Source organism: Diplotaxodon limnothrissa, linkage group LG6 (assembly GCF_057381915.1).
Source record: "Diplotaxodon limnothrissa isolate DT_005_m linkage group LG6, D_limnothrissa_male_GT1.1, whole genome shotgun sequence".
Classification (NCBI taxonomy): domain Eukaryota; kingdom Metazoa; phylum Chordata; class Actinopteri; order Cichliformes; family Cichlidae; genus Diplotaxodon; species Diplotaxodon limnothrissa.
In genome coordinates this window covers 35,888,625-35,903,399 of record NC_140601.1, presented here as the reverse complement: position 1 = coordinate 35,903,399, position 14,775 = coordinate 35,888,625, and the positions used below count along the sequence as shown (strand labels likewise).

Below are 14,775 nucleotides of genomic sequence, written 5' to 3'. Positions count from 1 at the left end.
TAGGCTTCAGAATTTTCCTTAACTTGGCCCTTCTCTAAAAACCTTTGTCCAAATTCATATTTTTTTTAAGGGGGCATCATGTACAACATAACTTATGTAAACACAGACACTGACGCATTCTGCTTTTATTCTACATCTGAGTAAATAGCTAATTTTACTTTAAAGTCATGCGCACACACACACACTCACATTTTGGGAGTCCCACCGCAAGAGTGAGGGACCAAATGAGACAAGACCTATCATGTCTCCTCTCGCTGAGAGCAGACATTGTTGACTCACTGTAGTCTAGAGGCGCTTAGCCTGCGTCCAACCACAGTTATGCACCGTCTGACCAGAGCCTTGAAGCAAGGGTGTGCAGACTCACACACATCCTTGAATGCATGTAAACACTACGCAAAGAGACACACATACATACAGGTGCACATAAAAGACAGTTTTACTCTTCTGCTGCTCTGTGGTTTGTTTTTCAGTCCCCTCATTGGTCACACCTGAGGACTAGAACACTTTCTGTTGGTCTATATTTTCTTTTGTGCTGCTGAAGTTTTGAACTGAAAGTTAATTAGTTCATATATGCACTGTTATGTGAAACAAAATGTTTATGCCTTCATAATTAATGTACATCTGTCAGACATTTGCTTAAAGATGATCTAAAAGATCATAACACTTGATTTATCGTGTGATGCCTCACACCTCTGTTACATTGACCCAGGCAAACATTTGGGTTTTCTAGCCCAGAAAACCAGAATACAAATATTACTTACATGCTGTAATAACAATGAAATACAGTTTAGCTGATGTATATAGTTTTATGTATAACTTTGATTGAAACCAGTTTTCTTAGGTGTGTGCAAGATGTCAGAAAAGTTAGACTAAAATAATTATGGTATTCAGTGTCTGCAGCACTTCAGTACTACTCTCCACCAAAGAGCTTTTTAACAAGATGTAATAATAAGTATAATAAATTATAAGAAACAGTGTTCATAATAAAGGATCAAATCATTTTCATGATGTGAGAACAACGTGGCAATATGAAAAGAACTTCTTCTGTTTACCTCTCTGGCCCACAGCTATGCTGTTTTAGATTACTCTGATTGCTATGTGTAGTGTGTTGGTTTCGACTATAGCAGGCAGCTGTTTTAGTGCTGTGCATTTAGGAGCCTATAAGATAAATATAGCTTCAGAATTTGTAAGATACCAAAAAATAGAGCAAAAATGAGTTAAATATCTGACTTGCATTGACCAGCAGGCAAGAGATAGTAACGTCTTGTTGCCATATTAATATAAAACTTGTATTAAGAGGCCACAAAGAAAATTCTAGCAAACTTTTTTAAAGAAAATAAACAAGCAACCAAAAACAATAGTCCATATGCAGATAGATGGTAGCTATGTCCTTCTGTAGATTCAAAAAAGGCCTTTTTTTCTTTTTTAGCTGAACTTGACCATAGTTGACGATGGAACTTCTCAGCTGAAGGTAGCTTAGTTATTAATATGATATTGTGATATTAAAGGGAAAGCTAAATTTGGAGAGTGGCACAACAGTGCAGCGCACCTTTACTTCAACGCTGTGTGTTTGCATGTTCTCCCTGAGTTTGTGTGGATTCACTTTGGGTACTCCTCCTTCCTCCTACAGTCCAAAGACATGCATAGGGTTTAACTGGTGATTCTAAATTGGCGACAGACTGGCAACCTGTTCAGGGTGCCCCACCTCACACAATATAGTGTTATGGTTCAAAATATTGGGGATGGAGACAAGAGAAAAAACCACAATAACAACACTGGTCCGGCCGGGTCAGGTCAAACGATGATTTTAATGATCACACACGTGGGAGATGGAAACTGAATGCAGACAGCCTCTGATCTCAAAATGGTGGAGGATTACTCAAACTCTTATAGCCTCTGGTGCCCCCACCTTATCATAAAAGCCTAAACATTCACATGCTTTTCTCTCACACGGCGCCTAAGTTACGACCTTGGCTCCCCGTTTTATCTGCTCCTGCTGAGATGGGGCAGAAAACTCCAGCATGCTCTGTTCTCTTCTAATCAGACAAATAAGGCGATGACTCTCTGCAAACAGTATTTCTTATAACATCATAAAACAATATCATTCATCCACAATAAATCAGCAGTCTAATGTAATGCAAATCAGTTTAACTAATGCAATAGTTATCAGCTTCTTCTAATTCAGGAGAATAATGCAAACTAAAACTACATAATAATTCACAATCTTTAATTAGGGGTATAACATGGCATAAAATAATATTATAACGTAACAATAGTAACTGGGGTAGCCTCCACTGCCCCCCAACCTTGAACTGGATAAGTGGAAGCTGGATGGATGGAATTAGTTTGAGCTTTGAGAAACCCCAAAGCTCCATATACTGTCTTTTAACACAGCTGAATGCTGAACATGAGTAAATACCACCCACCTGATATAAAATGGATATATAAAATGATATAAAATGGCCACATAATTAAACAGAAGTTTAAACCTCAATATAATTTAAACTCGTGAATTTCTATAAAAATTCACCCCTCCATAAAAGTCATAAAATTAAAAACGGTTTTATTTTCTTTACTTGGCTGTAACTTTGGGCATTTTAACATGGGTGTCTATGGCTTTGGAGGCAGCTTCGAGAAGTCAATCCTAGCAGTTCTAAACTGGCTTTATTTATCAGCCCTGGAGGTTCCCATATTATCGAGATAAAACAGGATATTAACTTGTATCCTTTAGTAACCAACTCCAAAAGATCAGCACAAAATTATACTAATGCAGGACAGATTTAGGCTATAGTGTAAATTCACAAAGAAATAAATACAATTATATTTCAACTATTAAAAAAAAAGAAATGACAAAATCAACCCAGGACCTGTTTGGGTTTGTATTCCCAGGAAAGTTGCTCACTTTAATCTAGCCTCACTCACACCTATGGCCGACACACCAGCAGAAAGGACAAAGGCAAACCACATTTACCGACGTGCAGCCACACATATGTAGCCACCCACAGTCAGACAGACAGATAGGGAAACACATAACCGGGCGTCTCACCACAAACACACACACAGACAAAACCGACACACCCCACCATTCACTATCCTGGCCTTGTTTACTCATGACCATCGCAGCTATGCAGCAGCCGACCTCATCATTCCACAGATTCCTCTGTCCTAACTATTTGATGTGCTTTGTCAAAGTAGTTCTTTTTTACTCATCAAAAGCAGGAAACATTTTACTAAATAAAAGTACAAAGTAATATCATGAAGCGGAATAACAGTGACAGGTGGTGGGTTAGGCCTAGACCACAGGCTATTATGATTTAAGGCGGTGACTTTCACAATTCTTTTATTTTATTTACAATAAAATTTTAAAAAAAAATGCTGGGAAGGCCTCACTGAAGTGCATATCAACAAGTTGAAACTGCCATGGAATCTGGGACCAGCTGGAGAGGACAGATTGCTTAAATGTCTTAATCTGTGCAACACTGCCATCTGTTGACTATCAGCAACATCTCTAGTTGCTCCTGAAAACCCTAATTTTTGTCGCTTGAATGTTTAGTCTTGAATTCTGTGTCACTTCCGGCTGCTCCCTTAAATAACAAGCCTAAACAAAAGGCAAACTCATGATTTGTTTGACGCAGAAAAAATGAGCATGTGCGACCAGAAGGTAATTTTCTCTTCTCTATTTACTTTTTTCTTTAAATACTTGTTTTCCTCCCACAGGGCAAAGATACGTAGGCCGAGTGAACTGGTTGAACTCTAAATTACGTGTTTAGTGTGGATTTGTTTGTGTTGTGATATAATCCTGCGACAGGCTAGTGACTAGTTGCCCAGAATGCTGACCCTGTGAACCTGCACAGCAATAAGCAGCTAGTGACTCAATGGAGGATTATACAACAGAACACTTTGAGTCCTTCCTGGTCATGCTGAAGCAAACACCGAGAACGAGGAGGCACAAGAACCAAATAAGACTACATTTTATAATGTATCTTAGTTTCTCAGTTATCTTGATGAACATATTCAGGCTTTCTTCTTGCACCAAAGAACTGCCTGCAGCTTTGTGCTGAATATTTTAGGTATAATGATTTTTAATAAAGTACTTCAAAGCTCATTGTGTTTTCTTAATATGAGCTGGTATCTTTGTAAGCTAAGCAATATTTTAATAAAATATTCTAAACTGCTCATGCTGACTGCAAGCCTCACATTAAAAATCAACAAACCAAACCTTCAGACAAGGTAGCTTCATTGATGATCCTCTGCTTCCAGACCTTTATCCAAGTTAAGAGAATTTCTGATTTCTAGTACTGACAAAAATCATTACAGAAAATTTTAATATAAATCAGTTCTCTTTAAGGTTCTTGCTATTGTTTTAATAAAATGATTGTTAAAAAGCATGCCATCCTGTGACGAACCTTTAAGGATATTTTGATCTGTGTGCAAACAAAGAGACATGTTTGCATATGGAAAAATACATGCACTATAATTTTGCACGGGGGCAGAAGGGAAGAAATTGTTTGGGAAGTGACTAAATGGTAAAAGACAAAGTATTACATAAGGAAACACAGAGGTCTTTAGCTCATTTTCTAGTAGTTATTCTGACATGTTCTTCTCTCTGATCTTTATTTTAAAGAAAATTAAGTTTTATTTCAGTTATAGAAACTATTTTTAAAAAGGAAATAAGGCAGATATAGTTATGATTGACAGATCAAAGGAAACTTGATCTCTAAGGTGTTCTTTGTTTCCAAAATTATATACATTGTAACAGTATTACAGTGGATTGAACAAAATAAACTACACAGGGACATATTATTTTCAAACTGGCTACCTAAATAGCCCAGATACACTCTGTTAAACATACTAAACACTAGTGCAACTACATCTTATAGAACCATAGGTCAGGCTTATATGGGGAGTAAATCACAAGGGGATAAAATAGCTAAACAAGCTGGGGAATGTAAAGAGATGTACTTCTCAATGAATCAACAATAAATATCTTATAGTATAACGTGTAAAATCCTGAAATTAGCCATTCTGATGATTAGGTTTTCCTTCTTGAGGCATTAACTAGTATTTAGTACGGATAAACAGAGGTTTGAGTCTGGGCAGCACATGGTGGAGTGGTTAGCATTGTCACCACATAACATGAAGATCTTGAGTTTGAGTCCTCTGGTTAACTGGGGCATTTCTGTGTGGAGTGGCTGCCCCTTTTCTGTCAATTCTTCCAGAGGTTTCTTCCTGTTACAAGGGAGTTTTTCCTTACCACCGTTGCCAAGTGCTTGCTCATAGAGGGTCATCAGATTGTTGAGGTTTTCTCTGTACTATTGTAGGGTCTTTACCTTACAGTATAAACTGTCTTGAGGTGGCGATGCTACTGTGATTTGTCACTATATGAATTAAATTGAATTTAAATTAATTTTCCATGTTCTCCATGTGCCTGTGTAGGTTTCCATCGGGTACTCCAGTTTTCTCCAGCAGTTCAAAGATATGCTCATGTAGTAAGTGTTTTTCTGTCTCTATATATTTGCCCTGAGTAGGAGTGGTAATCAGCTGGGATAGGCTTAGATAGGCTGGGATTGTATTGTATTTTAACACTGTTGTATTGCTACTTTCACTTACTGCATATTAGTATTTCATACTCTTTTAGTATAACACGCACAGCAAAAACAGCCTGAAACAGCTAAGCTAGTTTCAATGCCATTTGGAAGAATTTTCTGAATTTTTATTTTTATTTTTTAACCACAGCAGTCCTGCTTAGAGAGTCATATGAAGGCTGAGGTGAAGGGACAACTCACAAGAATCACTATTCCTCAAAAATTATTGGACACATTGTAGTGAAGCAAGGTTATTTTGTCCTGAACGTGGCTGTTCAGAAACCTCTTTTACTTCTCAGTTTATTTTACTAATTAGTTTGTGCAACACGCCCAACCAATTATAGCAAAACCTATAAATTTCTTTCTGTGCTTCACACATTAGAATAACCAGCAACCAACTGTAATGGGTTAATGCCTCGTCCTGACTTTTAAATATAATAAAATGGCATGATCAATATTTGCGACCTTCAAAATAGGTATCATGATCAAAATATAACACTTTACTGTTTAGGCAGCTATCTTGTCAACAAGTCTGATCATCAGCCAGGCTGTGCTACAACAAAAAAAGCTGACTGGTTTTTATTTTCCTCAATTTAACTTATTATTCCAAAAACTTCAAAAACGTAGTTTTTAGTTTAATTTTAGTTCACCTAATTCAGAAACATGATGGTTGACAGAGAAAATATTCCTCCTGCCAGGGAGGGAAACTCGATAGGTGGTGGTAACACATCCTAAACGCTAGTTGGCGCCCGCAATTAAATAAACGAAGAAGAAGAGCAGACGTCCGTTACGTGCAGTTACTGGCGTTCAATGTCAGTTTGATGCATGTTTTTTTTTAATTACACAGCTAGTTAAACCATTACCGGACTATCATGCAGACAGCCGCACTTAGAGTTTTTTGCCACTGGCCACAGAGTAATAGCACAGCGATGATTCGTCAGTGTTTAAAATGCAGAGGTAAGCAGTGATACCTGGAAGCTACGGTGCTACATGCTAAAAACACTTATCTAACCCTCACAGTATGTAGCGTCTATCAGTGCATACAGTTTACGTTTATCTCTAGGTGTAAGACTAGACTGGGTCTACACTTGTAAACGTAATGTAGCCTAAATCAAATATTTGATAGATTACTCGTCATTGTCAGTTTTCTCAACTCAAACTCTTGACATTTACTTAGTTTGTAAACGAAGTAAATGCGTGACCTTCATAGTGGGCACTTAAGAGTCGTGTAATTATAAATGTTTCAGCTTCAAGGCGGTTGACTGAAGGAGCTTTACATACGTCTTTTACTTTGTTTTAGCACTAACTCTGCAGCAGAGCTCTCGCGCTTACGGAGTAATTCCGCCCCCGCGCGACAGTGAGGAGAAGGAGATGGTGCACCGGATGCTGCGCGTGGACCATGCTGGAGAATATGGAGCCAACCGCATCTACGCCGGCCAGATGGCAGTGTTGGGTCGATCGAAGACTGGGCCATTCATTCAGGTATTAACCGAATAAACTGATATAAACTGATCATTTCATTACTTCTGTGTCACACCAAGATTATAATTTATTTAAAAAAAACAAATAAATAACAGGGGGTTCAGCCCCCAGTTGTTGCTGTGGTTAAGTTTATTGAATTATTATATAAATTTAAACATAACAGCAGCTTTTACAAGAATACTCAAATTACCTTTAATTAAATGATTATGCATAGTACTCTTAGTGTCATGTTTGCCTCTTTGGACAAAGGCAATCCAGTCGAGCGTAACAATCCATTTAAATCTTCCTTCTTCTTCCTTCCTCTTAAATACAATATTTTAAATGAAATAAGCTGAATGATGCAGTGAAAGATGCCCGTATTAGGGTTGATCTTTTTACATACGAGCATGTCTGTTCCTCTCCATCAGCCTGTCACAGCAGCTGCAGCACCATCACGTAAAGCCAGTAAACCGTGCACATGATTTCTGCAGGATGTTGCAGGCAGCTGATGAAATTCAATAAGATGAAAGAACAGGCTGCACATCTCACTGCTGTTTGATGTTAATTCTCAGGCATGTGGTTGATAAACAGTATTTCTAGGGGGTTTCTGAGTCTCCCAAAATTCTGAATCCAGTTCATTTCTCTCTCTTTTTTTTTTTTAAATTAAAAAAACTTTAGTAAAACTTACTTATAGGGACATATAGACTCCCCTGCAAATTACATCCTGGTTCTTCTACAACCTGAGAAGAATTGTCACATGATTACCAGTTAACCATATAAAAAGTCTAAATTCCCACTGACTGCCACAGATCTTTATCCTAACGAGGACATACACAAGATCTTTCCTTCAGTCAGTTCTCCAGACATGGCACATAGAACTAGGAATGGTTAGAAATAGAGGGTAAACTAACAGAGGCCTTATTGCTCATCACTGAAAGAGCTGATCTCATGTTAGCTGCTGCATTGGATAGTTGTTTCTGTGTGCAGTTTGCACTTTAGCCTCATGGTCCTGATTTTTTTTTTTTTTTTTGTGCAATAAAAATGAAAGTGACAGCTGTACCCTTTTTTTTTTTTAATTTTTTAATTTATGTTAAAAGTGTCCGTATGTTTTCATATCGCACAGCCCCCACAGTATTAGGGCTGTGCGATATGACCAAAATCTCATATCCCGATATAAGAATTCTATCGTCCGATAACGATAGAAATCACAAAAATGTAAAATTTTCTGTAAATTCTGTGAATCTCGGGCAGCTCGTCTTGGGGGAAGTGTTTCCAGCTGCGCGTCATGTAGCTGGAGTCCAGTGTTTTAACCGATGCATGAAACGATACATTTTTAGACATAAGTTGTAACGGCCGCCGTTTTCTTTGTGAGTATTTATTACACGGCGTGCTGCGGGGAAAAGCCTGTTCTAACGTTTGAGTCTAAGGTTTATTTTTTAGCACCTGATGGCTCCTTTTTGCTTCTCATCCGTAAACAGTCTGCATACTCTTTCACGTGATTCAGTTTACTTTGAAAAGTCTCAACAGGATCTTGAGCTTTATTGTGAAAGGTTTATGTGGAAAATAAACAAGCGAACACGCGATGCTGTTACCGTTGTTGTTGCTAACGACAATGCATAAAAACAGGCGCTTGTCCGTCCGTAGTGTGATTATATTAAATATAAGAGAAGGAGAGAACTTTAAGAAATTAATATAGCCACTACAGTGACCATCAAAACGATGGAAAAATATTGCCATAAACAATTTATTTTGCAACACCAGGAATCAAACGATAGCGTAAAATGAAACGATAGACGTTTTTATATCGTCATCTGACATATATCGTTATATCGAACAGCCCTAATCAGTATATGTCCCTAAATTTTGACACTTTGCGCTTTTTTTCCTACAGGAAATGTGGGATCAAGAAAAGAAACACCTTGAGAAATTCAATGAAATTCTTGCTGAGAACAGAGTTCGCCCCACAGCACTGTTACCTTTCTGGAATATTGCTGGGTTTGTATTAGGTTGGTACAACACATAAAGACATAATTTTGCTGAGAAGATAAACAAATGCATCAAAGAGTAATGATTATTGAATTTCACAATGGCTCCCTGACGTGTCATTAACAAGTGTATAAACAGTAAGCAGTAGGAAATCTCTTCATTAAATGTTAACAGCATGTATCTCTCTCTTTTGAAGGGGCATCATCTGCATTACTGGGAAAAGAAGGGGCCATGGCCTGTACTGTGGCAGTGGAAGAGAGTATCACTGAACACTATAACAGCCAGATAAGAACTCTGATGGAGAAGGACCCAGAGAGATACACTGAACTCTTACAAGTGAGTCTCTTATCTCCGTAGCTCTGCTCTGTGGTTGCCCTTTACTGTGCATGAAATTCATATTGTTCATTATGAGATTGTGGCAACAGCTGAGTCTAAAGAGGAGCCGAAGGGTGATAATATTAGGCACCTGCCCCTCCAAAAAAAAGAGATTAGAGTCTAGCATACCAAAATGGAAATAATGTTGAATGTTTTTGATTATGGTGATTGTTACAAGCCACGCTAAATAATAATTAATCAATTAAACTCAGTTTCAAGCTAGTTAATACAGCTTTGTACCTAATCGCTAATCGCCTTTTACTAACATTACTACATTTAAGTAAGAGTTATCTAACCAGCAAATAAATAAAACCACCTTAAATTTTGTTTGAGGAAAATTTCATTCAATGATGTCTGTATCCCATTAATGCCAATATGAGTCTGAAATGGTCTCGGTCTTTCCCATATGGAAAAGATATATATAAATCTTATAAAGTTTTTATCTGTCTTGTATGAAACTTGTATGAAAAGCATACAAGAGTGAAAACACATATAAGATCCCTTGAAAAATTATATAATGAAACTTGTATGTTTTGTATACTTACTAAAAAAATATATGAAAGTAATGAGAAGGTGGCCACTTTCATGAGTAAATCATGCAAGCCTTATATGATTTATATATGATTTACTCATGAAAGTGGCCACTTTCATGAGTAAATCATATATGTTTTTACTATTTCTTTTCCATATGGGTTTATAGTTAGCTTGTGCATATTTCTAATTGCATTTATTAAAAAATTACAACTGTCTTTGTTGATTGTTTCACTCATTTATTGTTTAGTGCAATCCTAGCAGCTGGATCATTTTCTTTTTTTTTCTTTTTTGCATGTAAGCCAACCACAGTCAAACCTCTGGCACAGCCTTGTTCTCTTCCTGGATCTCTGTTGACTTTCAGTGTTAAATCTATTCGTGGGTGGAATTTTTTCTGTTTATCTAAGCAGTTCAGTACAGTTCAGGTTTACTTGGAGAGTTTTACAGTTTTATAGGCAATTTCTCCAAGGTTATGCAGCATGATTTTTGACATTTTTGACTTCAGTGCTTTCGCCATTACACAATTACATCACTTAATGGCTACTGACATTTGTTACTGCGCACTGATGCAGGTTGAAGTTTATTTAACTTCTAATTTGGACAAGTTCCACACACCAACGCAGCTTCACAGATCATAGCACATGGAATAAAATTGGCATTTCACCAGTGGCTTTTTCATATATACTGTCAAGAGTGACTCTACCTCTCTGGATGTTTCCAGATGGGGACAAAGCACTTTTCAGCACAAAGCAGTTCTTATTAGATACACATTTTCTGACCACGGTGTATAAAATTTTTCATGACTCAGTTATTTGCAGTTATTTTGAAAAGAAAATGGGTTTAATGTAACCAACTCAAGGCCAAATAGCTTGAGAATTTTGTGCAGTGAAATGTAATTAATTAATTAAATTAATTTGTTTTATCATGAATATATTTAACAGGTGATAAAGGAATTTAGAGATGATGAGATGGAACATCATGATACAGGACTGGCGCACGATGCTGAAAATGTAAGTGTATTTTATGTCTTTAAATGTAATATATACACACTGCCAGTCAAAACTTTGGACACACCTTCTCATTCAATGTTTTTTTTTTTCTTTATTTTTATTACTTTCTACATTATAGATATATGCTGAAGACAGCAAATATATGAAGCAAGATATATGGAATTATGTGTCAGAGAAAAAAATGATAAATAACTCTTATATGTCTTATTTTTTAGATTCCTTAAAATAGCCACCTTTGCTTTGTTGACAGCACCGAAAACTAATTTTATATCAATTAGAAAAATGACTCCACACAGAAATAAATAAATATTGCTTCATTAGAGTATTTAACTGTCTTTACAATTTTTAAGTTGTTGAAAGTACTGCTGCCTAAATGTGTGTTTTGTGTGTGTGTGTGTTTTAGGTACCTGGATACTGGCTATTAAAAAATGCAATACAGTTAGGCTGCAAAGCTGCAATATATGTTTCCCAACGTATCTAACACTGTTCTTAAAGCAGTTGAATTGTTTTGTTATTCTGACTCAAGTTTGTAAATGACTTAATTTGGACCTGTGTTCTCACTCTGCATCTTTGTAAATGTAAATGAAGCACAACGTACCTGTACCTGATCGTATCTGTTAAAATTTCTGTAATAAATGTCAGGCCTTGGTTCTGTTTTCTGAAGGCAAATTTTTACTTTTGTGTTGTGTTACTTTTGTGCTTGCTGCAGGAAGGTCAGTCTGCCTGTCTGAAAAGTGTCAGTGTTGATGAGAAAGTGAGAAACTGGTGAAATAAAGATACTCATGGACTTTAGATATTTCCATTTGTACATGTATCCAGTTACCCCCACATACATAACATATTTTTCATATAATTGTGCCTTAAGTTGCTTTAGTGTTTTTCTTATCGGCAAGAGCTGCAAAGACCAATATTTTAATAACTTTTAGCTGCCTTTGACCAAAAGCTCGACTCCCTAAACACGCATGATAAGAACATATTAATCCAAGTACAGACACACACACACACACACAACCACCACTACCACCACCATACCATTCTGTTTCACATGTAATAGTTCATATATCAAGCTGAGCAATGACTTGTCATCCAGGCCTAACTGCTAAGCAGCCTCACACAGCTGTTCTGGGTACATTAGGTCACTGAGCAAGAAGGCTTGTCCAGGGGCCCCTAATATTCATCAGGTTGTGTAGCTTGAGCCAAATGTTCATTCCCCCCCTGACTCAGTATCATTCTGTCCATATGTCCATTCAGTTGTGACCCAAACCTGATTTCTCCTAGTTTTAGCATTTTTTTGAGCATGAGCATATGATACATGCTGACTCATGGCCAGTAGTGGGGGGTATTAATCATCTTGTTGGTTGAGCAGATGATAATAATGTTATTAAAAAAACTGAAAATCTGATATTTATTCATTGTATGTGAATTGATAAATATAAAAAAAATAAAAACCACAGACAGAGTCATAGTAAAATGTTCAGTTTGATTGTGCCATCATAAGTGGTTCAGCCTGCACATGTTAGATGAGATATTGAAATATGCAGATTTCACTTTCAGCTGCTTATTAATGGCGGCTGCCTGACTGCAGGTCAATCTTTACATTTGCTTTATGCTATTGCAGCCCTGTGTGAAGATCCATTTACCTTAGCATAAGGTCAGGTCCTGACTTCAGGGGTTAATATGCAGTTTTATCCTTCATTCCTGAAAAATAGAATTGTTTAATGTCCATCAGTAAAAGATCAAGTTAAATAATTTGTAGTCTGCATTATCACTGTTAGATGTTTGTGACTCACTAAATAAGCCATACAGAAACTAAACCAGGGTGTATTCATGAATGCGCTACAGCAGTGTTTTTAATGGGGGGAGGGAAAAAAGTGTTTGTGTTATATTCCAGTGAAAACTGAAAGGCTAACTTGCTAGGGAGCAAACGAACGCCAGTTTTTCTGACTACTGCTACAGGAACGCTGTCAACTTGGGTATGACGTCATTTTCAGCTCCAACGTTCGAGGTAAAAGGAAAGCACCAGTATAACTTTGTGCCTTTTTCTTTGACTCTTGGTAGTCATTTTAGTTTGGTAATCTATGGGTAAGGATCATATTTTGAAACCAGCCTCAAGTGGCTGCTTGAGGAGTTTTCGAGACCTTTTGATGCTCACATTTGAGCCCTGGTTGCATGCGCTTCGTGAACCAAGCTAAGCACTTCATCCTCTCATACGAATACAGTTAAATCTGGCTTAATAAACAAAGAATCACCAAAAAAGCTAACTCGATGCTCCAGGAAAAGAAAGGAACTGGGTTACAGTGGATGAATGCTCGCTACAGCCACTTTATACATAGAGTTTATAATTACAGTTGGTAGTTCAACTGACCCATGAGTGTGGCTGCCATAATCCCCATCTCCCCATTATTTTTCCATTTTATTTGTACCTGCTTGCCTTTATTGACTGCATGTTATTTGATTTTCGTGACCAAGTACTAATTACTGTGAGCAAAGCCTGGAGTATTCTCACGATCTCAGGATAGGATGGAAACGCATGACATTCACTTTTATAATCACAGGAGGTCACCCACTATAGATCAGAAACATGAGACAATAGGCAGCTTTGCAAATCAAAGGTAGATCATCATACATTATCTTTGAGCCCGATTAATAGTGCTGACAATTTTATAGCAAGGTGTAACTGTTTAAATAAAGCAACATATGTAAAGCTCCTTTTGTAGTGTAGACTACATCTAAATTATCCACCGTATGTAAACACAAATGGTGTGCTCGATATATCTTATATCGTGCTCGATATATATATATATATATATATATATATATATATATATATATAAATAAAAATAATGTCTGCACATTCTGGTCAATTCTTCAATCATTTAAAACCATCAGGAGATCATGTGCATTGTTTAGGTTCTTTTCTCAGTATCAAAAGGAATTTGCTGAAACACAGACTCAGAAATTGGCAACAAGAATTTGAAGAGAGCAATAAAACTTTACTAAACTGGGACTGTCTTGCTACCCATGAATAATTGCAGTTGTAAATCTTCAGCAGCACGAAAAATACAAATCCCTATAAGTCATAAGATCTTTCGGATACAGATTTTATTACTTCTTGGCTTTAATAGTTGGTGTTTGCCAGTAATAAGGCCTTTCTGGGGTTTATGGTAACTAATAGCAAAAAAGTACTTCTCTAGAACTGAGAGCACAAGGAATTAAGTAGATAGAATTTTGCTAGTAGTTTGATATGATTTAATGAATGTCTGGCAGCTTTCAACATGTGTTCTTTCTTTTTAATTCAAATACAATCACTTTTTTTTTCAAGAGGTGGTATATATATATATATATATATATATATATATATATATATATATATATATATATATGAAAGACTCTGAAAACTCTGAAGTTGCAGGTTAGTGAGGTTACTATCCTGTTACTAGTTAAATGTGAGATGTTTCACCGTGTTTCATGTGTTTTTTGTTGCCTATAACTTTTTATTTAAATGTGTTGCTACATCAAATTCAAAATGCTGCATTAATATCTAAAAATAAAATCAAATTTTTTAGCATTTAATGTCGTGCCTTTGTACTATTTTTACAGAAATATAGGATTTAAATAATTTGCAAGTCATTGCATTCTGTTTATATATTTTAAATTTACATCCATCTGAAGTTTTGGGGGGTTTTATAAATCAAGAGGAGTCAGTGGAGCTTTTCATCTACATCTGGTTTTCCAGGTCAACGGCCGTGCTCTATAAATAGCAAACAGTAAACATTTTACTGTTCTGGGGTATGTCTGCACATACAGTAAATACCTGTGGTGTGATG

The 14,775-nt window shown here is 36.6% G+C and overlaps 1 protein-coding gene across 1 annotated transcript; it reads left to right on the top strand.

Annotated features, from left to right (window-relative positions):
* The first annotated feature begins 6,362 nt into the window (after positions 1 to 6,362).
* On the top strand, positions 6,363 to 11,605 carry coq7 (coenzyme Q7 homolog, ubiquinone (yeast)). Its single transcript, XM_085356329.1, has 6 exons — positions 6,363 to 6,542; positions 6,886 to 7,067; positions 8,938 to 9,052; positions 9,229 to 9,368; positions 10,880 to 10,948; positions 11,352 to 11,605. The coding sequence occupies exons 1-6, from the start codon at positions 6,458 to 6,460 to the stop codon at positions 11,427 to 11,429; spliced, it is 669 nt and encodes a 222-aa protein (XP_085212455.1). The 5' UTR covers positions 6,363 to 6,457; the 3' UTR covers positions 11,430 to 11,605.
* Positions 11,606 to 14,775: the final 3,170 nt, after the last annotated feature.